Source organism: Ctenopharyngodon idella, chromosome 13 (genome assembly GCF_019924925.1).
Source record: "Ctenopharyngodon idella isolate HZGC_01 chromosome 13, HZGC01, whole genome shotgun sequence".
NCBI classification, from domain to species: domain Eukaryota; kingdom Metazoa; phylum Chordata; class Actinopteri; order Cypriniformes; family Xenocyprididae; genus Ctenopharyngodon; species Ctenopharyngodon idella.
In genome coordinates this window covers 24,997,775-25,024,093 of record NC_067232.1, presented here as the reverse complement: position 1 = coordinate 25,024,093, position 26,319 = coordinate 24,997,775, and the positions used below count along the sequence as shown (strand labels likewise).

General features: G+C 40.7%; 3 protein-coding genes across 4 annotated transcripts in view; 1 reads left to right on the top strand and 2 right to left on the bottom strand.

Annotated features, from left to right (window-relative positions):
- The first annotated feature begins 3,981 nt into the window (after positions 1 to 3,981).
- On the top strand, positions 3,982 to 16,390 carry lclat1 (lysocardiolipin acyltransferase 1). Of its 2 annotated transcripts, none has more exons than XM_051917084.1 (6): positions 3,982 to 4,190; positions 7,205 to 7,382; positions 7,551 to 7,749; positions 7,829 to 7,975; positions 10,619 to 10,735; positions 12,955 to 16,390. In XM_051917084.1, exons 2-6 carry the CDS (start codon positions 7,212 to 7,214, stop codon positions 13,464 to 13,466), a joined length of 1,146 nt encoding a protein of 381 aa, XP_051773044.1. In that variant the 5' UTR covers positions 3,982 to 4,190; positions 7,205 to 7,211; the 3' UTR covers positions 13,467 to 16,390. The 2 variants fall into 2 exon arrangements, with proteins under 2 accessions (XP_051773044.1, XP_051773045.1); XM_051917085.1 differs by lacking the exon at positions 3,982 to 4,190 and adding an exon at positions 6,467 to 6,910.
- Positions 15,246 to 22,751, bottom strand: slc30a10 (solute carrier family 30 member 10). The gene is made up of 4 exons (XM_051917078.1): positions 21,765 to 22,751; positions 21,197 to 21,247; positions 20,884 to 21,123; positions 15,246 to 19,356 (listed from the first exon to the last, which is right to left on the bottom strand). The coding sequence occupies exons 1-4, from the start codon at positions 22,246 to 22,248 to the stop codon at positions 18,911 to 18,913; spliced, it is 1,221 nt and encodes a 406-aa protein (XP_051773038.1). The 5' UTR covers positions 22,249 to 22,751; the 3' UTR covers positions 15,246 to 18,910.
- Positions 22,752 to 24,925: 2,174 nt separating this feature from the next.
- Positions 24,926 to 26,319, bottom strand: part of LOC127524975 (protein yippee-like 5) — a 3,832-nt gene continuing 2,438 nt past the window's right edge. Inside the window, exon 3 of the mRNA XM_051917087.1 lies at positions 24,926 to 26,319. This exon is cut by the window's right edge and continues 197 nt beyond it. Within this exon, the coding sequence (XP_051773047.1) occupies positions 26,292 to 26,319 (28 nt within the window). The 3' untranslated portion in view covers positions 24,926 to 26,291.

Here is a 26,319-nt window from a genome sequence, read left to right as displayed (position 1 = left end):
TTAATAATTCACTGAAATGCACAAAGAATCTCTCGTTTTCTCCTTAAATCCTCATGTCTCTTTCCAGGTTTGTTTTCACAGGTAAATACGATTTATAATCTGTCAAAATGACGGAAATCACTTTGAAAGTGCAATGCTGAAGGTAATGAACATTTTTGATTAAGGCAACGTATGTTACATAATAGAGATTACTACAGTGATACTTAACCCGGCCGTTATTGCTGTGGAAAAAATAGGACTTTTGTGGTTATTCATGATCTGTTGAAAGTACCTTGTTGATGCTTTTACATTTTTAAAGTCCTTTTAATGTTCAATGGTTGAATGGTGAGAAGAATAATGTCATCTCATTGTACCCTTGCCTTTCACTTATTGTTTACAGCTTAGCGGAAGTTACACCCATTATTCGCACAAAGCGTCATGGGGCGTAGGAATAAGGTGGATAAATCAGAGGAACACACACACACACACACATCAGATGAAATAACATTATCCTGACACATGTCTGTGTTTCATCTGAATCCACAGCTGATGATGGATCCCAGTTCCCTGCACTTCTGAGAAAATCACCATCAGTCGAGTTATGTGACATTCCGAGGTGTGTGTGTGTGTGAGAGAGAGAGTGAGAAAGTGAGTGTGTGTGTGAGAGAGAGAGTGAGAGTGTGTGTGTGTGTGTGAGTGAGAGTGTGTGTGAGAGACTGTCCGGGTCACTGATATCTGTTCTGTCTCATTCTTGAAATTCTTTCCAGTGGAAACAATCTGGCACTGATGCTTGTCTGTCAGCATGTCTGAGCGCACACACACACACACACACTAGTGAGATTATCTCATAGACTTCCAATGTTAACCATCAGGTTAATGACGTCTTTTGTCTGAACCCGACCTCTGACCCCTATAAAACCCTCACAGAAAAGTGTAAAACACTAGATATAAATAGAAACATGATTTGACCAATTTATAATCTCATTTACACGAGTGAAACACACACAAACTGATTCATCCGAACACCCATAATGATGCAAAGTCTGAATCTGGAGCTTTGAGATTTGCTGCTTCTCTGTAGAACGATGAATTCATCAAATCTCAATGAGAGACTGAACAGATCAGAATGAAAACAGACAGACGGAGGCTAATAAACTGCTAAACATACAACTAAACATGGATGAAGTGTCATTACCAACAGCTGTATGAACACATTCATCAAGCCAAAGTATTAATGTTACTGGAAAAACGCTTGTTCATAACTTTGAGAGAACCTTGCCAGAACGTTCCCTGTTCACTGGGCGTGTGTTTGCTTGATGAACGACAGCAGAGAGAAATGAGGATGCAGCCTCATTATGCTGATTTGCGTCTTTACTAATGAGACAGTCACTTTCATTGTGTTCACTGTCTGTTTCTATCAGACAATTCAACCATTCAGATTCTAGACTTGATTTTCACAATGAAGACAATGAAGGTTTTCTGAATGAGTGTTGGTGTGATGTCAGTAATCACTTGTCTGCTAAAGCACTGAAAGCATGAGTTCATGGCTTTGACCTTGTTAGTGCTGCAGTGACGGTTTACTGATCAACTCCAGTGTCCTTTCAGATAAAACACATGCCACAGCGGCAGTTAATGGAAAGACTTACACACACGTACACACACGCACGCACACAGACTTTGGCTCTGAGTTAATGTGATGTGAGGATTGGCCTCTACTAAAAGGCTTTATTTGTTAAGCTGTCCATTTTTCCATTGCTCTGAGACGCAGTGCAGTGATCACTCATGTTACACAAGCTCTCGCTGCTCTCTGCTGGTTAATAAACACACAGCGCTTCAAACAGCTTCAGCTGATTACTCTGATGATGACATCTGATGGGACTGTGGACTAACAAATTAATTACTTACTCATTCCAACATATTTTCATATTAGTTTTTATTATCATTTGTATGAGAAAGAGAAATAAAACTGGAAGAATATACAGATAGAGCAAATATATGACAATCAGAATGTCAAGATTCAAAGCTTCCATCCATCCATATGTCTATCTATCTATCTATCTATCTATCCTTCCATCCATCCATGTATGTATCTATCTATCTATCCGTCTGTCCGTCCGTCTGTCTGTCTGTCTGTCTGTCTATCTATCCTTCCATCCATCCATCCATCATCCATCCGTCTATGTATCTATCTATCTATCCGTCCATCCGTCTGTCTATCTATCTATCTCTCTATCCTTCCATCCATCCATCCGTTTATCTATCTGTCTCTGTCCATCTATCTATCTATCTATCTATCTATCTATCTATCCATCCGTTTATCTATCTGTCTCTGTCCATCCGTCTATCTATCTATCTATCTATCTATCTATCTATCTATCTATCTATCTATCTATCCATCCGTTTATCTATCTGTCTCTGTCCATCTGTCTGTCTATCTATCTATCTATCCATCCATCCATCCATCCATCTATCTATCTATCTATCTATCCGTCCATCCGTTTAGCCATCCATCCATCCATTCATCCGTCCGTCTATCTATCTATCTATCTATCTATCTATCTATCTATCTATCTATCTATCTATCCATCCATCCGTTTATCTATCTGTCTCTGTCCATCTGTCTATCTATCTATCTATCTATCTATCTATCTATCTATCTATCTATCTGTCTCTGTCCATCCGTCTGTCTATCTATCTATCTATCTATCTATCTATCTATCTATCCATCCATCCATCCGTTTATCTATCTGTCTCTGTCCATCTGTCTGTCTATCTATCTATTCATCCATCCATCCATCCATCCATCTATCTATCTATCCTTCCATCCATCCATCCGCCTATGTATCTATCTATCCGTCCATCCGTTTAGCCATCCACCCATCCATTCATCCGCCCGTCTATCTATCTATCTATCTATCTATCTATCTATCTATCTATCTATCTATCCATCCCTTTATCTATCTATCTATCCTTCCATCCATCTATCCGTCTATGTATCTATCTATCTATCTATCTTTCTATCTATGTATGTATCTATCTATCTATCTATCTATCTATCTATCTATCTATCCGTTTATCTATCTATCTATCCTTCCATCCATCCATCCATCCATCCGTCTATGTATCTATCTATCCGTCCGTCCGTCTGTCTATCTATCTCTCTCTCTATCCTTCCATCCATCCATCCGTTTATCTATCTGTCTCTGTCCGTCCATCTATCTATCTCTCTATCCTTCCATCCATCCATCCGTCTATGTATCTATCTATCCGTCCATCCGTTTAGCCATCCATCCATCCATTCATCCGTCCGTCTATCTATCTATCTATCTATCTATCCATCCATCCGTTTATCTATCTGTCTCTGTCCATCCGTCTGTCTATCTATCTATCTATCTATCTATCTATCCGTTTATCTATCTCTCTGTCCATCTGTCTGTCTATCTATCTATCTATCCATCCATCCATCCATCCATCTATCTATCTATCCTTCCATCCATCCATCCGTCTATGTATCTATCTATCCGTCCATCCGTTTAGCCATCCACCCATCCATTCATCCGTCCGTCTATCTATCTATCTATCTATCTATCTATCTATCTATTTGTGGGGCAGTCATGGCCTAATGGATAGAGAGTCGGACTTGTAACCCAAAGGTCATGGGTGCCGGGTGCCGCAGCATTGGCTGCCCACTGCTCCGGGTGTGTGTGTGTTCACTGCTGTGTGTGTGCACTGTAATGGGTGTGTGTGCACTGTAATGGGTGTGTGTGCACTGGAATGGGTTAAATGCAGATCACAAATTCTGAGTATGGGTCACCATATGTCACCTCACTTTCACTTTTTCACTTTCACTTTCATCTATCTATCTGTCTGTCTGTCCGTCCGTCCTCCCCTTTCAAGTTTACAGGACTGACTGCAGAATACACTGCTAGAATGGACCTGAGATATTTATACAGTGTGTGCCCCAAGAGGCGGAGCTTGTCTGCGATTGGTTAGATGAGCATCGTGTCGTCAGATGCGGAAGTTCAGAGGTCGTGCAAAATCACGGATGTCACTGTAAACATCGAGTTTACATCGCGTTTTCTGTTTGCGCTGGTTCTGAGCGCGTGTAGCGGACTAACTGTGGATGTTGTGTTTGACTGAAGGTGATTGAATGTCGTCGCGGCTGATATTTACGAGCACAATTATTCCTCCTGCAAACGTAAAGCGCTGAAGTGAGTAAATAAATGACACACACATATACATACATACAGTCAGTCCAGATCGTCTAGAGCCATTGAAACTAAACACCGAGTATTGGACACGGATGTAGTTTAATGATCGTGTGACAGATGATGGTCACTGCTGTATGATCCCTTCATCAACAAGTGTGAGCTTCATAAGCCTTCATAGCCCTTCATAATCATAACTCTTGGTCTGCTGTTTGACCTGCTGGGTTTTCATTGAAACACAAAAATTGCAAAGTCACGTGTGTGTGTGTCTGTCAGTCATCTGCTTTATAGATTCACGAGATTCCGTCCATATGAAGCGCCCGATTCTTTGCTCGGTCTGCTCATATGTTTCATGTGTTATTGATATACTGATATCAAGAGCAGCGGCCGCAGACTGTAGTTTCTGCTGTTGTACAGTAATATTCACAAGTGAAGGCACATCTGAACACAGCTTGAGGTTTGTGTGCTGTGCCTCTACAATACAAATAAGAATATAATTTGCAATGAAATTAAAAGCACTTAAATCGACTACACTTGTTTCTTAAGACACTTGAGTACACATTTAAAAAGTGCACTGTAATAATTTCAAATTAAAAGTCTTTTAATAATAACTGTTTTAATGATCTTTTGCCATGCTTTAAAGAAGTGCACTTGTTTTGATGTGCTGACTAACATACTAAAGCACATGTAAAGTACTTTTAACTGGAGTGTTTTATTTGATATTATATTTAAAATTAATATATTTGAACTGTTTTAAATTGCTTCATTACAGATGTCTAATTACAAATATGTTCAAACACATGACATAAAAGTTTCAATAGAAATGACATTAAAGTACATTTTAGGTTGCCACATATGCTTGTCAGGACATTCGGTACACCTTAACCATATTTCACAAGACAATAGAAATAATAATAAAATGGCTTATTATTTCATTATATGCTTATTTGTTGCTGGTGACATACAGTTTAACTGATGCCTGTGAACGATTCTGCATTTTCATTATTTATTTCCAGGTTAAAAAGGATGGCAGCATCATTATTTTATTTTTACACAGAGATTGACAGGTCTATTAGTAAAATCTGTTGACTTTACAATCTTTGTTGCATTATATGCCAACGATGACAGTTTAAAAAGCACTTTTTGTGTTTTTTGCCCCAAGTTATCATTCCTGTAACTCAAGAAGTATTAAAGATATCTTACTATCCTTTTTTATTTTGGTTCTTAACAAACATTTCTTTTGGTATCTTCATTTTAAAGGCCCTCTGGTTTAATCCCACAGATATGCGGCTCCATGTTCAATTTGTTGAATTTTACCCAATTTCAATGGTCGAAAACCAAATGTGGTTCACTTTGGACACAGCTAATAATTATTGCATTTAAAGGGCAATGTCTGAAGAATAAATGATGTTATAACTTGAAATTTATCTTGTTTTCCTTGAATTGCATAAAACATAACTCTCTGAGTACCAAAAATCCACTGAAAATGATTGAGTTGAGGCACATTAACTTGCTCTCAAAGGTGTATTTATAAGAATCTATCTTTGAATCAGTTTTAGGGATATTTGGAAGATGGGATTTTGTTAGCTTCTGAAGCTACCAAGAGTTCAAGTACGCAGTATCATAACTACATGTTACCTGCATTGACATCCCTATATTTATGAGATTGAACCATATAGTACCTTAAAAATTAAGATTACCAAAGAAAAGTTTATTAAGAATTAGAATCTAGAAGGATATTAAGATATCACTTTTAGAGTTACAGGCACACAAACTTTGGAAAAAGAATATTTATGTTATACGCAATTGTTGATAGAAAAAAAACGAGGTAAATTTCTAGTTTCAACATTATTTGTTCTTCATATATTCCTCTTTAAAAGAAAAAATTATCAGCTGTGTGCAAAGTGACCCGCATTTGGTTTTTGACCACTAAAAATGGACCAATTTACTCCTGTAATCACATTAAAATCTCAATATCTCTGGCATTGTACCTTTATAGGTAGATACCAAAAGAAAAGTTTGTCATGAACCAGAATCTTTAATACTTCTTGAGTTTCAGACATGCAAACTTGGGACAAAAAACACAAGACACTTTTTGCCATTTTTGTCACTGCTGACATATAATGAAACAAAGATTGCTAAAGTCAACATATTTTACTAATAGACCTACCAAACTCTGTGTAAAAATAAAATAACAATGCTGCCATCTTTCTAAAGGCATTTTTACCTGCCTGTAATTCGGCTCCAAATCTCAGGTGAAAATTGTCATTTTGACCCCCCTCTACAAAATAGTGGATTACAGTAAATATACATCTGTGACATTTAATATTTTGGCTTTCTTTTTCATTTATGTATTTCTTTAGCTGGGCACCTCTGTTGGAGTTGAAAATATGGACGATCGTTCATATTATTGCAGTGTTTCCCAGCAAACACTGAGACTGAACTGAGTCACTGGTGTTGCTCAAGAGCAAATACACAACACACGGCAGACCGTATGAACCAGTGAAATTATGACAGCTCACATAACACTGCCCTCATCTGTCCAATCATTAATAGACAGTGAGCTCTTTCTTTCATTAACCCCGTTGTTTTGTGACGCCATGGAAAAAGGTAATGATGTGAGTTCATTTGGCTGTGAATTCGTGTGCAGATGGACACGAACGGGATCGAAGTCTTCTGCGTTTCCATCGTCCTTCAGCACGTTCGGCTCGTCTCAGATAGATGTTAGCAGTTCTCTGATTCAGTAGTAATATTTTTGCAGTAATATTAATCTTAATATTTTCCTGGCATATGAACTGTGGTGAAACAGAAGAGATGCTCAAACTGCACATTTACACTAAATAAAGTGACATGAACACAGGAGAAATGTTAGTAATTACAAGCTCATTGTATAGTCAAAGTGAAAGAAAAACAGGTTAACAGATGAAATGAAACATTCATTTTAAGTGGGATTATTTGAATGAATTGGTCAAACCCAAAGGAGCATGAATGTTTTAACTGTTCTGCTGTATTTCCAGTGATCTGATGATGACGGTGTCCGTCAGAGGCCTGTATTTCCTCATCACTCTGTTCCTGGGCAGTTTCTTCGGCAGCATCTTCATGTTGGGTCCCGTTCTGCCGCTCATGCTGCTCTCGCCGGCCTGGTATCGCTGGATCACGGACCGCATCGTGGCCACATGGCTCACCCTACCGGTGGTATGGCACCTCATCTGAGTATTAATAACAGTTCAGAGCAGCCATTCACACACTTTTTGTCAGCCGAATCCTTTTGCACCTGAGAAGCTTTACGAAGGTGGTTGTTTGTCTATTTCTGAAATCATATAATCTACAGCTGCTGTCGAATGGGTCTGTCTGTCTGCGCAGGCGCTACTGGAGCTGGTGTTCGGGGTGAAGGTGGTCATAACGGGTGACGGCTTCATTCCCGGCGAGCGCAGCGTCATCATCATGAACCACCGTACACGTCTGGACTGGATGTTCCTGTGGTGCTGCCTGCTGCGCTACAGCTACCTGCGTCTGGAGAAGATCTGCCTGAAAGCGGCATTGAAGGCCGTGCCCGGGTTCGGTGAGTCCCAGACTTCCACATCTAATGATCGCCGGCTGTGTTATAAAGCTATAGAGTGTGTGTGTGTCTGTGTGTGCAGGTTGGGCCATGCAGGTGGCCTCCTTCATCTTCATCCATCGCCGCTGGGAGGAAGACCGCAGTCACATGTCCAACATGCTGCAGTATTTCTGCCACATCAAGGAGCCGCTGCAGCTGCTGCTCTTCCCCGAAGGCACCGACCTCACCGGTGAGAGATTCACAAGTCTGGACAAATCACATACTCACAGGGCCTAAAACTAACTTTTTGCCACATCTACCAATGGCTGGTGACTTCAGAAAATTTACTGGACATAAATATTTTTTACTGGCAAAAACAGGCAGTAATGACACAAAAATCCATTTTAGATGCCAGTGAAAATTCACAATTCTCTATTCCAATTTCGATACCACAGCTAAAACTTCTAGCCTAACTAATATAAATTTAAAACATTATTAAAGACAAATAAATAGTCAGTAGTAAAAAAAAAAATAAAAAATCAAATTACAAGCTTAAAGCACAAATAAATACAATATAACAAAGATACGAATGAAACTGAATGATACGAATGAAAAAATGAATTTCGGGTTTTTCAGGTAGGTCTGACAGTATTTTTCAGGTACAGGAATTTAAAAAGGTAAGCAAATGTAAAATAACTGTATAAATTAAACATCCTTATTAAAGTTACAAAAGTTATTTGGTCAAGAGCAGTGAGTGATTTTTTTCTTTTGTTGTCGTTTGTTGTTTGATTAACATTAAAATCACAGACAGCAGCAGGACTATTAGGCTGCTGTCACTTTAAGAGTGAATGCACGGATATAATATACTGATACTGTACTTTTTTAACTGTTTACGTTCACAATGTTTAAGGCACAATATGTAAGATTTTTGGATTAAAATATCCAAAAGCCACTAGAACAATGTTATATATGTTGTTGACTTGTGTACCTACATTATCCCAAATGTTTCGAAGAATGTCTAAATCCAGAGAAATAAGCAATTTTAACCAGGACACGGGCCGTGTCCGTGCGTTGCCTATCAATTACATCATACCCGCGTTACCCTCGATTTCCGGTTTTATTTTGTAGAAACCATGGAAACACCAAAGACGCTTTAATATATTATGTGATTTATTACACAGGTGAGCAACTGTTTAGATACGTTCATCGCCAGAAAACTAATCATTTTATATAGCTCAACACAGTAAGTCTTACTGTTTAAATCTCGTTTTCTTGATTTACCGCGAGTACCATGTTTTACCGTGCCTAATACCGATCTAGCTTACTGCAGTGTGCAACAAGTGTCTCATAGAGTAGCATTATAACAACTTTCAACACACAAATGTATCTAATATAATAAAACAGCGCTGCGTTAACCCACATACTCATGAGCGGAAGAAGCAGAAGTGCTCGTCTGCGGCATAATAAAAGCTCAACTGCTCTCGAGTCGTGTGTCGTGCTTGTCTCTCATTAGCAAACACTCCAGCGGCCTATTTCCACTCCGATGGTTTTCAGCCACACCCTGCTTCATACAGTAATGTTAATAAATCTCTAATACATTAGCTCATCCATTAATATGATTACTGCCCGAGTCCCATCAGATTCTTTTCCATCAGCTGTAGATGTAAAGACAACACCTCCCATGATTCTGTGAAATCAAGGTGTCATCAAGCCTTTGTTTTGAATAAGTGACCTCTAGTGGCGAAAAATTACATATTGTGCCTTTAAGACATAACCGACTATGTTTACTCGCTATTTTTTGACATAATTTTGTGAGAATTTGTCCGTTCAAGTGCAAGAAGACGTGACAGAGAACTCAATTCAGTATTCGCACGCTGTTTTAAAAGGCGCCGCTTTCTGGGTGCATACTTCGGATGTTTGCGCACACAAAGCTTTCCACACAGTACACGAGTAATGAAATTAGCTCCCTTTCGCATCTTATTAAATATTGTCAAGGCTTAAACTTTTGTGACGATACAGCACTGGCCCTTCAGCTGTCCTGAGTGTCGTCTTTATGTTTGATCACTTTCATGCATAAAACGTGTTACCGGCCAACTGCTGATTGACAGTGTTTCATATACTCGCCAACACCGATTTTTACTAGAAAATACTACAATTTTTACTAAGAATGAGGAGAGAATATTAAAAAAGATGAATGAAATGAAAGTTCGAGGGTGAGTAAATCATGATTTTGAGTGTCACATGCCCTAAAGCGGCCGTGCCACTCTGACCTGATGACCTGATGTGGCTTTCCAACCTGCTGGGATGAAGCCAAAAACGGGCGAATCCCAGACAAGATCCCGTGTCAGTCAGACGGATATCTGCACTGCTGATCTGATGCTGAAGGATTGGCCAGTGATCCCAGATGATTAGTTTGACCCCAATCCTGTCAACCCTCATGTGGCATGAGCGCTTTACCGGCTGACGGTCAGATCTCTGGATGAGTCGCAGATGTGCACAGCTGGATTTTGGCTTTGTGAGAGGCTTTGGGTTCGGGTGAGACGCACTCTGATCATTACATGAAATGGATCAGAAGCACTACTTGTTTAAAAGAAATCATTTGTAGTAATTACAAACCAGATTTTAATTTTGCCTTTTTTATTATACATTACCAGGGTTGGGTGAAATCTAATATATATGTGAGTTTATTTCTTAGGGAAAAGCTTTTCTAGGCACCAGAGATGCAAATCAGCTCTAATCTCTGTATGTTTGTATATGTACAATGCTTCTAGATTTGTGCATGTCAGAGTCAAAGAGAAAATTTTTAACTCTTATATGTGATTCAGATCATGTGATTTCTGAAGCACAAATGATCCTGGATTCAGCTTCGGCTCTTATTCATTTTTCTGTGCAGAAAACACTCGCGCCAGGAGCGATGAGTTTGCTGAGAAAAACGGCCTTCCAAAGTACGAGTACGTTCTTCACCCGCGCACCACCGGTTTCACCTTCATCGTTGACACGCTGCGGAAAGGTCAGAGGTCATCTTTGCAAACGTCTTTTTCCTGTTACGTTACATTACATTTATTATTGTTGTAGTGAATGTTTCCTGAATCTACACCACTGCTGCTTGAACCAGTTCTGAACATGATCAGATAACGACTGCGTGCCGTGAAGTAACGTGTCTGTCATCGAAATGATTTTTATCATTCATAAAGATCATACACTGATCAGGCATAACATTATGAGCACTGACAGGTGAAGTGAATAACACTGATTATCTCTTCATCACGGCACCTGTTAGTGGGTGGGATATATTAGGCAGCAAGTGAACATTTTGTCCTCAAAGTTGATGTGTTAGAAGCAGGAAAAATGGGCAAGCATAAGGATTTGAGCGAGTTTGACAAGGGACAAATTGTGATGACTAGACGACTGGGTCAGAACATCTCCAAAACTGCAGCTCTTGTGGGGTGTTCCCGGTCTGCAGTAGTCAGTATCTATCAAAAGTGCTCCAAGGAAGGAACAGTGGTGAACCGGCGACAGGGTCATGGGCGGCCAAGGCTCATTGATGCACGTGAGGAACGAAGGCTGGCCCGTGTGGTCCGATCCAACAGACGAGCTACTGTAGCTCAAATTGCTCAAGAAGTTAATGCTGGTTCTGATAGAAAGGTGTCAGAATACACAGTGCATCACAGTTTGTTGTGTATGGAACTGCATAGCAGCAGACCAGTCAGGGTGCCCATGCTGACCCCTGTCCACCGCCGAAAGCACCAACAGTGGGCACGTGAGCATCAGAACTGGACCACGGAGCAATGGAAGAAGGTGGCCTGGTCTGATGAATCACGTTTTCTTTTACATCACGTGGATGGCCGGGTGCGTGTACGTCGCTTACCTGGGGAACACATGGCACCAGGATGCACTATGGGAAGAAGGCAAGCCGGTGGAGGCAGTGTGATGCTTTGGGCAATGTTCTGCTGGGAAACCTTTGGTCCTGCCATCCATGTGGATGTTACTTTGACACGTACCACCTACCTAAGCATTGTTGCAGACCATGTACACCCTTTCATGGAAACGGTATTCCCTGGTGGCTGTGGCCTCTTTCAGCAAGATAATGCATCCTGCCACAAAGCAAAAATGGTTCAAGAATGCACAACAACGAGTTTGAGGTGTTGACTTGGCCTCTAAATTCCCCAGATCTCAATCCAATCGAGCATCTGTGGGATGTGCTGAACAAACAAGTCCGATCCATGGAGGCCCCACCTCACAACTTACAGGACTTATAGGATCTGCTGCTAACATCTTGGTGCCAGATACCACAGCACACCTTCAGAGGTCTAGAGGAGTCCATCCTCGATGGGTCAGGGCGGTTTTGGCAGCAAAAGGGGGACCAACACAATATTAGGAAGGTGGTCGTAATGTTATGCCTGATCGGTGTATGTACACACACATTTTCTAAATATATTTATACGGGGGCTTCCCTACTGCAAACACAGAATTCATCACAGCCTTTGCAGTCATCTCATTTTACCCTAATATGTGGGTCAGTCTCCATCAGTAACCTGCGGCCAGACGGGCTGATCAAGACTAAACCGGTTACTAGCTGATATCTGATCTGACTCGCCACCATCACTCACACTTTCTATACTATCTATTCTAACACAAAACACAGATTCGAATCATATTATCGCCTCGTGATATATTAAAGAGGACATATTCTGCTTTTTTCCATGTTCATCTTTCTTTAGTGTGTAATGTTGCTGTTTGAGCATGAAAAAGCTCTGCAAAGTTCCAAAGTCCCATATCATTGTCACTGTTTCTGAACTCCCCGAAACGCCTCCATTTTAGTCTTGAGTTTTCTTCCAGGAACGAACACGTCAAAATATTCCTCATTTAAATAATTCCCGCCCAAGGCATGCGCAGAATAAAGGGGCGGGGCCTGGTTGAATTAGTTATTAGTGTGTTGAAACTGGCGGTTATGGTAAGGGTTGGGACATTTCCCAAACACGTTGACCAATCACAACACACTCCTCCAGCTGACCAATCAGAGCGCATTGTGCTTTTCAGAAGGAGGGGCTTCACAGAGACAGGAACTAAACAGAGCGTTACTAACAGACTGGGAAGAGAGGAGCTGCAACAATGGAGAATATGGGGAAAATAATTGAGTTATTCTGTCATGAGATTCATCAGCCTTTGTGCAGCTCATGAACTTTGACTTTTGCCCTGTGTAATAGTGATTATTATTTCTCATGACAGGAGATAACCTGGATGCTGTCCATGATATTACCGTGGCGTATCCGCAGAACATCCCCCAGACGGAGCGACACCTGGTTCTGGGCCTGTTTCCCCGTGAGATCCACTTCCATGTGCGGCGCTACACGGCGGCAGCTCTGCCCAAATGTGCGGAGGAGCTGCAGCTGTGGTGTCAAGAGCGCTGGCAGGAGAAAGAGCTGCGGCTGCGAGAGTTTTACCAGGCTGTGCCACGCCGCTTTGACGAACCCGAGGCTCGTGTGCCACCCTGTAAGAGCGAGCTGAGGGTGTCTCTGATCAAAGCCGCGTCACTGCTGTACTGGACCTTCTTTATTACCGCCTCCTTTGTCGGCCTGTGGCTCTGGGTTCCCGTTCGCTTCTACTTCGTGTTGATGGTGATCTTCTTCCTGGGTCAGCAGAGGGTGACGGGCGGCGTGGAGCTGATGGAGTTGGCATGTCACCGCCACTGGAGTTCAAAGGACAGAGAGCGCGGTGGAAATGAGGCGAAGGAGGAATGAGAGGAGACGCTGGTTTGGTGTGTTTGTGTATTCAAAGCGGCCATGGCGCCTCCTGCTGGCTGAGAGGATGAAGCGCAGCCTCCTGCAGTAACGACACGCCACACTGCAGCGGCGCAAAGAGGGATTCGACGTCATTCTCTGACATTATAAACACATCATGGGAGCGCTGACTCAACATTTATCACTGTGCGAACGAATGTCGTACCTACGGAAGCTTGTTCTACCATGGAATATAAAAAAGGTAATTGCGACTTTTTATCTCACAATTCGGACACTCCGAATTTATATGAGATATAAAATTCAGAATTGTGAGATATAAACTTGCAATTGCGAGGAAAAAAGTCAAAATTTTAAGATAAAAAGTCGCAATTACCTTTATTCCGTGGTGAAAGCAAAATAACAGAATTGCGAAACAACATCAAAATTGTAGAACGTAAATACAGAATTGTGAGTTTAACTTGCAATTCTGAGGAAAAAAAGAGTTGCACTATATAAATTTGCAAAAAAAAAAGTCAGAAGGTTAAATGTTGTGCAATTATCCTTGTTATTTTTCATTCCGTGGCAGAAACAAGCTTCCATACGTGCCTGAGGACTCGTCTGTTAGCGTCTCTCTCTCCGATTTCCTCCTTTTATTCTCAGTCTTGTTTGTTTCCTCGTGTTTTAGTAGCTCCGGTCCAGCCCCGCACACGACATGTGACAAATTTATATATATCATGGCCACGAATTAAGAAGTAAATTTTAAGTAAATCGTGCGCACAATATAATAATTTGTTCCCTCGTTTTACTAAATAGTGTGCACAATATAATAATTTGTTCCCTCATTTTACTATACGATATAATAATTTGTTTCCTTAATTTAGTAAATCATGGCCACATTGTACTAATTCGTTCCCTCATTAAGTAAATCGTGCGCACAATATAATAATTCATTTCCTTGTTTTACTAAATCGTGCGCACGATATAATAATTCGTTCCCTCGTTTTACTAATTCGTGCGCACAATATAATTGTTTCCTCAATTTAGTAAATCATGTGCACAATATAATAATTCGTTCCCTCGTTTTAAGTTAATCGTGCACAGAATATAATAATTCGTTCTCTCGTTTTAAGTTAATCATGCGCGCAATATAATAATTCATCCCTCATTTTACTAAATCGTGCGCACAATATAATAATTCCTTCCCTCGTTTTAAGTTAATCGTGCGCACAATATAATAATTCATTCCCTCGTTTTAAGTTAATCGTGCACACAATATAATAATTTGTTCCCTCGTTTTAAGTTAATCATGCGCACAATATAATAATTCATCCCTCGTTTTACTAAATCATGCGCACAATATAATATTTGTTCCCTCATTTTACTACACGATATAATCATTTGTTTTCTTAATTTAGTAAATCATGGCCACATTGTACTAATTTGTTTCCTTATTAAGTAAATCGTGCGCACAATGTAATAATTCGTTCCCTCGTTTTACTAAATCGCGCACATGATATAATTTGTTTCCTCAATTTAGTAAATCATGTGCACAATATAATAATTCATCCCTCGATTTACTAAGTCATGCACAAGATATAATTCGTCCTTGCGTTTAAAGTAAACTGTGCGCACAATATAATAATTTGTTCCCTCTTTTTACTAAATTGTGCCATGATATTATATTTCTTTCCATCCTTTTACTAAATCGTGCGCACGATATAATTCATTCCCTCATTTTACTTACTATGCGCTCTATATAATTAGTTCCCTCGTTTTACTAAATTGTGTGTGCGGTATTTATTTATTTTTTTCCCTTGGTTTCACTTAATCATGCACACCATATAATAATTTTTCCCTCGTTTTACTAAATCGTGCGCACGATATAATTCATTCCCTCGTTTTACTTATTGTGTGCTCTATATAATTAGTTTCCTCGTTTTACTAAATCGTGTGCAAGGTATAATATTTTTTTCCCTAGTTTCACTAAATTGTGCGCATGATCTAATAAATCGTTTCCTCGTTTTACTAAATTGTGCTGATGATATAATTAGTTCCCTCATTTCACTAAATCGTGGCCACGTTGCACTAATTCGTTCCCTCGTTTTGATTTAGTAAATCTAGGGAACGAGCTAGTAAAACGTGCTGACCTATTAGTAAGTCGTGGGAACTAATTGTGTGTAACTTGTGGCCTGATACACATATTAGTTCCTGCATGTCATGTGCGGCTCCGTAAGTTTACCACAGCCATATTTTAAAGAGCTATTGTATTTTATTTTCTCTGGTTTCTTTTTATTATTTATTTGTTTTATAGTTATGGATCACAGCCATAGCACATTAGCTTTAAGTGCTCATGGAGAATAATGTTGTTTAAATGTTAAAACAACAGAAACCCCCACTGTACTGATGTTCATCCGTGGACGTTCATCAGGAGCGTGTCGTGTGCGTTTTCTCAAAGCTCTCGCGGCTCTTACATGCATGGCTGCAGAAACTCGCAGCGACGAACAGAACGAAGGCTTTCTTCAGCTGGAATGAAAATGTGACTTTCTCAGACAATCCTCATTTAAATCAGGGCAAATGCTGAGTTACCAATATACTAGATTACAGAATAACTGACCTAACTGTCTCACTCTCTGTCCCCGTCTGCCTCACCTTTGACCTCTCGTGTTCCTCTGATGCTGTCAAACACACACGGATTCTCTCAATATTGATCAGTACTAGTAGTGTCCTGATGTGAGCGGGTCATGTTCATGCTGCTGTCTGATAATGTTTGAACTGGTTTTGTGTCTGAAGGAGGAAGACCAGCTCACTGTGATGGAAAACAGTGTCTGTATTCGCACACGTGTCCATAATGCACATGTACAACCGTCACTATCACTCAGGTATATTCAATCACTGTAATCAGTAATCAATACTCTAATAAATCAATGTTCTGTGTTTCTTTTCAATTTTTTGTCCAGTTCAGTTTATCTGCACATGTTCGACTTAAACATTTTGAATGTGTGTCTCTGTAAAACACGAGACACTACAGGCAAAACCATTGTGTTTTCATGCACGGGCCAGTTTTGAGCTGTATTTTGCTTCCATAAAATGTCTTCTTTCAAGACTAGTCAAACAAAACATTATTTTATTGCACTTTATTTTTTTGCGTCTGTAGATTTCAATCTTTAAAGTCAGAGAGTTTGAGTCAGAAATGTAGTATGATGATATCTATAGTTAAATTGTTTTTTACCCTTAATACAGAATGAGGCACGTGACTCTGAAACACAGACACTGATGGAGAAAATCAGCGGGATGAGACGTTTTGAAGGTTAAGTTGGGTTACCGTGACAACAAATAGTGCTTAATAGTGGTTGCTTAGTAACGTGATGTAGAATGATGTCAGTGTTCATGCATGTGCGCAGACGGGAAACACGCGCATGCGCGGTTTGTGCTCCGGGGATCAATTATAATTCAGTTTTCTGCTGAGATCAGGTGATGTTCTTGGGCTCGTCTGAACAAGGCTGAGTACAATTTTTCGCTCCTTGTGGAATCCAAAACCATTAGCATCAGGATAACACGACTTTAAAAAAAAAAAAAAAAAAAAAAAAAGTAATAATAATTTACACTAGAAATTATTAATTTGAGACAGTCTTGGCATGTGGTAATGTTTATGAATAGCAAAGTGGCCCAAACTCTCTTGTTTTTGTCTCCTCTCAGTAGATATTCATTGATTGTGTATAATTGAGTGTTAGATCTGTTTTATTGGTGGTTGTGTTTGAGCCCCGCCCCTTTTCCCACACAGGTCGCTGTCACTCACTCACTAGCGCCTCCTGTCGCCCATCAGGCACAAACCCGCTGGTGATATCCGTGTGTGTGTGTGTGTGTGTGTGTGTGTGTGTTCTCTGATGCTTCTACTTCCAGGAAGCTTTAATTGTTTCTCTGGATAGCAGCGAGTTCGTGTGACACACCATGGAAAGCGTGACACCTTCAACCTCCTCCATTTTAAATAGTCTGACACTCAATTGATTGTCACGTGACTGATGTTCGTCTACAGGTGAGTGTGTAGGCTTGTTCGAGATGCAGCGGCGCTGCGCAGACCAATCAGCGTCAAAGTACCGCGAGAGCGACTGGAGAGCAAACGACTCCTTATGCTTTTGAATCGCTCTCGCGGTACTTTGATGTCATACACCGATCAGTCTGCGCGCCGCTGCATCTCGAACAAGCCTTGTGTGTCTGTGTGAGAGTGTGTGTTGGGTGTGTGTGTGTTTGCTGCCCTCTAGTGCTGCATCTCGGTCTGTCTGTGATTATTATATCAACACCCGTGCTTGAATTTATCCGAGTTTCTCAGTGTTGGGTCGCTGCAGTCTGAAAGACTTGTCCATTCAAAGATGTTTTTCCAGCTCATAATCAGGTGAATTTTTTAGCTTAATTAATAGACCAATGAAAAGTCAGTTCACAAATCATGTCCATTTAAATGTTTAATTATAAAGCTAAATCTTAATTTAACCAGTATATCGTTTAAGTACATTTGATTCTCTCTCTCTCTCTCTCTCTCTCTCTCTCTCTCTCTCTCTCTCTCTCACTCACTCACTCACTCACTCACTCACACACACACACACACACACACACACACACACAAAACACTATGAACTGAAAATCAATTAATTCTATTTGTTTCCCTGAATTACCAAACATGTATGAAGATTATTAAGAACAAAAGAAACTATAAATAATAATAAGGAATATGCTAATATTGTTGTGAATGCCATGTTCAGGTCTAACTTCACCCCAAAATCAACAGAAATGCAAAAAAAATAAAAAATAAATAAAAAATAATAATATATATATATATATATATAAGGATATTAGTTGCATTATGACAATGAAGCACATTTTATCGCAAATTGAACTGTAATGTGTCTAGATTTATAATAATTCAGTTTTACTGTAATACAAATGATTATTTGTTTCATTTAAACAAGCATTAGAGGCACTAAGGCAAATATTATCACTACGTATGCTTAACGATTTACATATTAACATTTTTCATTTTACAGTCGAGAATTTGGCTTGATTGTCTATAAGCAAAACGAGCATTTTTATTTTGGGCTGAAATATGAGCTGGACGTGTCGAGTGAGATTCACTCATTCACCCTGTTAAATTTGTGCAAAACAATAAATAAGCAGCTGATTAATTGAGTTGATGCAGCAGAAGTTTCTGTCAGGCACTGTGTTGAACAGCATGTTGTGTTTCACGTCTCAAATGAAGAAAAATTACCACAAATCATCAGCTGGAGTCTTAAAGAAGGCCTTAAAGGGCAGTGAGGCACAGACGTGCGGAGGAATTAAACAGTCTTTTATGTTCGACAGAATATCACGGGACTGTTTCTCAGAACCAGCAGGGATTTAGACTCAGACTAAAACACTTTGGGTTTTTAGTCCAGGACAAAAATCTGCTGCGCTTCTGCAGAAACAGCCCTTCAGCTTTAAAACTTGGTGCTTTCTTTGTATTTTTCTGGTTTGTTCTGGCTGTCTTTCTCTGTCAGCAGGGCGGTTCCACCGTGCAGCATGTCAACAGCCACGTCCCTGGAGGGCAAGGAGGGGTTTCCATTACACACAGACACTGAGGACGCGCCACCAGGACAACAGGAGAGCTTCATGCAGGCGGGCGACACACAGGGGGCGCTGCAGCGGCCGGCGTCCTGCTCGCCCTCGCCGCGCTCCAGCTGAACCGTGATGCTGTGAACCCCAGCCTGGTGGAACACCTGCAGGATCTGTGCATGAAGACCGGATGTTCCCGCAGCCCAACACTGATCGTGCAGGTCAGGAAACACTCTGACATGCAGCGACGCCACGTTCCGTCCTTTAGCCAGTTCCCATACGTGAGCCTCGTGCACGCTCAACACGCCGGGGAGTTTACAGACGCTCTCCACTGGGACACAGACAGAAAAACAAGTCACACGCATTAAAAGCGGAAAACAACCAGAAGCTTTTCCTTTTGAGTCAGCATGAAATCAAAATGGACTTTTTTTATGTTTTTAAAAAGTAATGCAGTTTTTATTCTAAATGAATTATGTGTCTTCTCTGATGACGAGGGCGGGGCAACCTGTCACTCACATGAGATCCACCAATAGCAAACCACAACCATCCAATTAATTCCCCACAGACAAAATCAAGCCCCGCCCTACACTTGTTCTTGTTCCAGAAGCTGTTTCGGCTTCTGGAGCCGATATATATGGAACAATAGAGAAGAAAATCGAGCGCCAAGAATTGGGCTACTTTCACACTGTTGCCGCGGGTTGTTTTTCATGTCTGTGGGTTGAAGCGACCCCAAATAGCATGATATTTAGCACCTGGAATGCGAATTTTATCAGGGGAACCCTGCCAAAAACGTGGATTTTACCTCCTGGAATGCGTTTTTTTACCAGGGGACCCTCCCTTAAATGCGATTAGGCTAGTTTGAGTAGCAATTGGGCGAGTTTTGTTGTGAAAACCTGGCAACCCTGACTTCCTTCAACCCTAAAGGCCGTTCACACACCAAGAACAATAATTTTAACAATAAACTTTTTAAAATAATTCTAAAAATAAAAGAATAGCAGAGTTCAAAGCACAACTATACGATAATGACACTTCCAACTAATGAACAATAAAAACCCTGACAGCCAATCAGAATCCATCCTGCTTTAGAGAGCTTGGGCATTTAAAGGTGCAGTGTATAAATTTTATCGGCATCTAGCGGTGAGGTTGCGAACTGCAACCAATGGCTCGAAGCACATAGAGAAGCTACGGTGGCCGACACAGAACAAAGATGTCATTGTCTGAGACAGAAGAGAGTAGCCAGTCAAGCAAACGCGCTCGGTAGAGCAGTTTGTCCATTTAGGGCTACTGTAGAAACATGGCGGCGCAAAATGGTGAATTCGATGTAAGGGGATCCACGGTGTATGAGATAGAAATGGCTCATTCTAAGGTAATAAAAACATAACGGTTCATTATGTAAGGTCTTTATACACCACTGAAAACATAGTTATGTATATTAAATTGCATTTCTGTCAATTGATCCCCCTAAAAATTACACACTGGACCTTTAAAGTAGCAGACGACAAAACTGCAGTGCTTATAATAAACAGAACAATATCGTCCGCTAATATAGTTATCATTCTTGGTGTGATATAAAACACAAGGCAATGTGATACACATAACACCTGTGAAAAGTGTAATATACACTTTTAAAAATAAAGGTTCTTTATTGGCATTGGTGGTTTCATAAAGAACATTTAACATGCAAACACTAAAGGTTCTCTATAGTGGAAATAGGTTTAGTAAGGAAACATGGTTCTGACCATGAACTGACTACTGAAAGGCTCATTGGGGAACCAGAAATGGTTCTTTACTGACCCCTTTTTGAACCTTTATTTTTGAGAGTTTGTTACAGTCTTGAGAAGTGTAAAGCTGAACTCACGGACGGCGCTCAGCGGCAGGTCGACGGGACTCATCTGCAGCAGGATTCCGGCTGTTTCTTTGACCAGTGGGACGGCGGACGACATGATGATGGCCACCATGACGAGCGTCAGACTGGGATCCACGTAACACTGCCAGTTACACGGGCTCTCAGGGGCCAGCGGCCACACGTAGAACAGAGCCGACGCCACCACCACCACCACCGAACCCAGAGCGTCATTCAACACATGGAGCAGAACACCTGCAGAGAGAGGACAACAAACCCATGACACGAGATTCACACGCAAAAAATATTAAAATGACATGAAACTCACCTCTGATGTTCAGTGGAGGACCTTCTTTCTCAGCCTTCTCGTCCTGGAGGCCTGTGGATGGACAATGTACAAGTGTGGAGTGCAGTACTGAAGATCCATGACAAGCATGTTTGTCTCTGAGGGTCAAACATCACAGCTAGACGACCAACAAAGTCATGGATTAGGGCCCATTCACACAGAACGCGTTTTTGCATTCAATGTGCTGCTTTTACAATGTTTTTCTATGTAAACATGCGCTGGCTAGACGGACGTGAATGACCGCTGCGCTCGGGCGTAACGCGCGTTCTAAAAGCGCGTTAAAAGAAGTTAAACTTTTAAACAACGCGTCTCTAGACCTTCGTTCCACTCTCTTTTGTTACAACAAAAACGCGTTCTGTGTGAATGGCCTCTTTCATGGCAGACGCGACACACCACAGCAGATTATTAGTTCAAAGTACAAGCAAACGGTCAATAGGCTACTGTATACTAATAATTCATGCATGCTCAGTCTACACGAATCTGCTAAACAATTGTCATCACGCACACATCATGTATGCTGCATAATATGAAGCGTTTTGATGATCAGCACCTGCTTCTTCCTCCGCCTCGTCCTCCTCCTTGCGCGGCACCGACGCGTCCTTCTGCAGCTTCGCGCACAGACAGCTGTAGTCCTGGAAGATTAGCAGACCCACCACGTTCACCGCCAGACCCAGCGAGCCCACGATCAGCACCAGCAGCGGGTCGTCGATGGCCTGCGGCTGCGCGAGCCTCTTCAGCGACTCCATGGAGATGGAGAAGCAGAGCGCGGCCAGGAACACGGCGTTGGCCAGCGCGCCCACCACCTCCGCGCGGCCCATCCCGTACGTGAAGCGCCCAGAGCCCGCGCGCCGCGCCACCCGCGCCGCCGTCAGCCCGACGCACAGCGACAGGATGTCCGACAGCATGTTGAAGGAGTCGGACACCAGCGCGATGGAGTTGCCCATGTAACCCGCCACGATCTCCGCCACGAAGAAGATGACGGTGATGACGAGCATCAAAATCAGGCGGCATGTTTTCCCGCTGTAGCGCCCCATGATCGCGCTGCGTTCAGCTCGGAGGTGATGAGGAGGGCGAAGGTGTGTGTTTGTGTGTGAGTTGCAGGTGCGATCGTCTCACTGCTCATCACCTGTCTCACGTTGCCGACCATGAGTTGGCACTTTTCCACGCTCTGATGATTCAGCCGGACGATTCCCTTCAGAAACGCGGCGCGCGTCTGAAGTGTTGTGCAGGATTCTTGTCATTGTCACCTTTGGACACTCATCCAGCTGGTTTTTTTTCTGCTTACAGTCACTCTTTTAAGGGGTAGTTAGTTATTTCCATGCAGGTCAACGGGGTTATTGTTCTACGTGCTCAGCATTACTGCACACTGTAAAACCAGTCATATATTAAATCATATGCGATTACATGAGCTGGATAAGAGTCTGCTGACTTTCATATCTGATCATAAAACTTAGTTTCTAATTAGCTAATTAATCTTATACTTTTCAAGTCTTCTTTCTCGTGTTCTCAAATAACTTCTAACTGTATTCTTAAAAATAAAGCTTCTTCTTTGGCATCGATGGTTTCATTGCACAAAAGGTTCTTTAAAGTGGAAAAAGATTCTTCAGATTATTAACCTATTCTTCACACTAAGAAAGACATGGTTCTTACAGGAACTGATCATTGAAAGGAATAAGGTTCTTTAGATTTTTAAAAATGATTCCAAAACATGCTGGGTTAAAAAACCCAAGTTGGGTTAAATATGGTCAAACCCAGCGGTTGGGTTAAATGTTTGCTAAAATTGCTGGGTAGTTTTATTTAACCCAACTATTGTTTAAAAATCACTATATGGCTGGCTTAAAATGAACCCAAAATAGGCTGGAAATTAAAAATCAGACACATAATTACTAGAGGCAACAATAAAAGTCAAAAGGTGAACATTTATTAATAAGCAATTTAATAAATGTTTATTGTTTAATTATTATTCATTAAACTTATTAATAAATGTTAGTTTCCAACATACTTTGGGTTCATTTTAAGCAAGAAATAATAAACAATAGTTGGGTTAAATAAAACTACCCAGCAGGTTAAGCAAACATTTAACCCAATTGCTGGGTTTGTCTGTATTTAACCCAACTTGGGTTGTTTTAACCCAGCATTTTTAGAACGTTCTTCACACTATATATAGGTTTAAAAGGGGGTTTCCTACAGAAGAACCATTTTTGGTTCCCCAAAGAAACTTTCAGTGATCAGTTCTTAAAAGAACCATTATTTTCTTAATTTGAATAACATTTTTCCACTATTAAGAGCCTTTAGTGTGATGGAAAGATTCTGAAGGTTCTTCATGGAACCATCGATGCTAATAAAGAGCCTTTATTTTTAAGAGTGCCACTGAAAGATTCTTTGGGGAACCAAAAATGGTTCTTCAATGGCATCACTGTGAATACCTCATTTATTTTTGCAGTTTACTAATGTGTTTTTCTGTTCGGCTTTATGTGATTTGTTTGGTGTTTCTGTGGTCTGGAAATTCAAAACCCAGAGGAGGATCCGACACTGTTTGCCTCTGAGTGCAGGAGATGCTTTACAGCCGCAGAATCAGTGTCTGTCCTGCACTAGTCTCTAAACAAGAGATGCATGTTCTGCTCATCTTCAGAAATTAGGTTTTGTTCCGGCGTACGTGCGCAGGGCTTGAATGACAGTGGATGTAAGATGACACCCTTCTGTCAGCTCTAGTTAATGCACACACAGAAGATGATCCAGTGTAAACCTGCCGATCAGTGATGCTCTCCAATGTTTTGATGAAGTCAAGCACGTTCTCATTTCTGCAGAACAACACTGAGCTTTACTGCCATCTGCTGGAAAACAAACCCACACAGACTGAGACTCGTTCTCTGCTCCCAGCTTCAGCTTCAGGAAATGAAGCTTTTTCAATTTAGCCTACAACAAAAGTTACTTTTTCACATTTACTGACTGACAGCTCTCCAGTCCTCATGTTGAGAGAAATAAAGTGCAGAAGTGGTGTGTGTGCTGTGTGAACATGATGGTTATTGTAGTTCTAGACTAAATGTGAACATGTGTTTACTCGTCTCACTTACACGAAAACATTCAGTATTTCTCAAAATGAATAAAAACAGCGAGTTTTACGCAAACATGTAATAATTAACTATATTAAATTACACAAATATACTTTATGCATTTTATCTCACTTTATTAACCAATGTCTTTGCTGCTGACCTTCAATGATCTAATTCAACGATAGTTATCTAATCTAATTAGATTAGATTTAGAAATAAGAATGAACTCCCTCCTTCTGTATCCTATTCTTCTTTAATGCAGAATGGCAGCACAGCTGAACGGTTTGTTTGAGCTGTGCCCTCTGCTGTACAGGAGTAAACATGCATGTCCTTCAGCCTGAGGCTTATTCATTTCACTTTTAGTGTGAAATGGCCTTAACATTTACCAAAAATAGAACTTTTTCTGTTGTCATTAAAAAACAAACAAGCAAGACCACCCCAGGTGAGGGAAAAGTAACGCAAAAGTAATGTAACAGATTACTTTTCATAAAAAGTAACACAATTAGTTACTTTTTTAGGGAGTAACGCAATACTGTAATGCATTACTTTTAAAAGTAACCTTCCCCAACACTCCTCAAGACAGACATCATATATAACAAAATGAACCTCATGCTAAACACACAACTGAGATTAGAAATACCACACGTTGCAAACATAATGAACAGAAGATGCTTTAATGAAAGGACAAATATAGAGAAGCAGAAAACGGTCTTGCTGGTCATACTTTTACATCATAAGCAAACAAACACTAAAGAGAAAACGATCATAAGCATGTGAGGAATTTGCCCAGATTTACAATACAATAAAGTTTCACACGCCCTTAAAATCAGCAGAACTGAGGAGCTTTAGGGACTGAACAAATCCACAAAGTCGTGAAATCACAAATGAACAAGCCAGTAATTGTACTGTGGTGTTTCAGTGAACAAACACACAACACAGAGTTCAGATCACCGCAACATTCCTCTGAATGCTGGAACAAAAGGAAAAGACTAAAAATGAATTAATTTAGCAGGAAAAAACTGTCTGATCTAGTACAGGTTGGATCAAGATCTTTTTACCCATGCATTTTCAGTATATGACTACGGATGGTGAAATATTTCTCAAACCACTGCCGTCATGACAGCTGGAACAAAGCCTGTTCAACCAGCTTTCCAATCTGAAATCCTGAACCTGCTTGTTTAGATCACGTCACACAGCTGCAGGGAAGAGAAACCACAGCTGCACAGATGGATGAGTTATTAAGAGGATAAAGAAGGCGTTACAATAGTCTGCGCTGGTTGGGCAATCTCTAAAGTTTCAAGGAAACAAAGTGAGAAATCATTGTGGAGAAATCATTTGAGTAGCGATTCGTTATTCAGTACATTCTCTAACTCTAATTTCCCGATGAAGGCGGCAGACGTGATCCTAACAACACAAACGGCATTCCATTTGTGCCAAAAAAACCTCAGACTGCTTTGCACATTTATTTATTTATCTATGCTTTTATTGCTGTGGTTTTATTTGTGTCGTGTCTTCAGCCCAGTTTTATGCTTTATCAGTTTCTGCTCCCGGTGAACGTTATGCAACACATTTTACTGAGATCCAGTAAAACAAACAGAATGATTAGATTCGTCAATAATAATTTGTTCATCTGGATATCTGTAAAATGGGTTGACACAAACAAAACAACAGCAATAACTACAGACAAACGTGTTGTACAAAGCCGTTTTTTGGCTCAAACAGAACGCCACACTTACAGAGAGGAAAAATGTGTCAAACATGAAGAAACCATGAGCATATGAATTTCTGTCAATGTTTATGGAAATAATATGAATTCACATCCCTTCATGAGCCGACGGCCTCGTCATTCTGTTGTTGCAGCCAATTAAAGAAGAGATTTTGCATGTTTGTTTGTAAATCTATATCGTTAAATTCATTGTTTGGCCTCACATCAGAGTTTGTCTACGAGGAGAGGGATTCTTCATGAGAGACACGCTGTATGAACATCCTCACGAGCGAAGGAACGAACGCAGACGGCTGCGACCTCAGGATGCGTCTGACGGCACGTGCTCC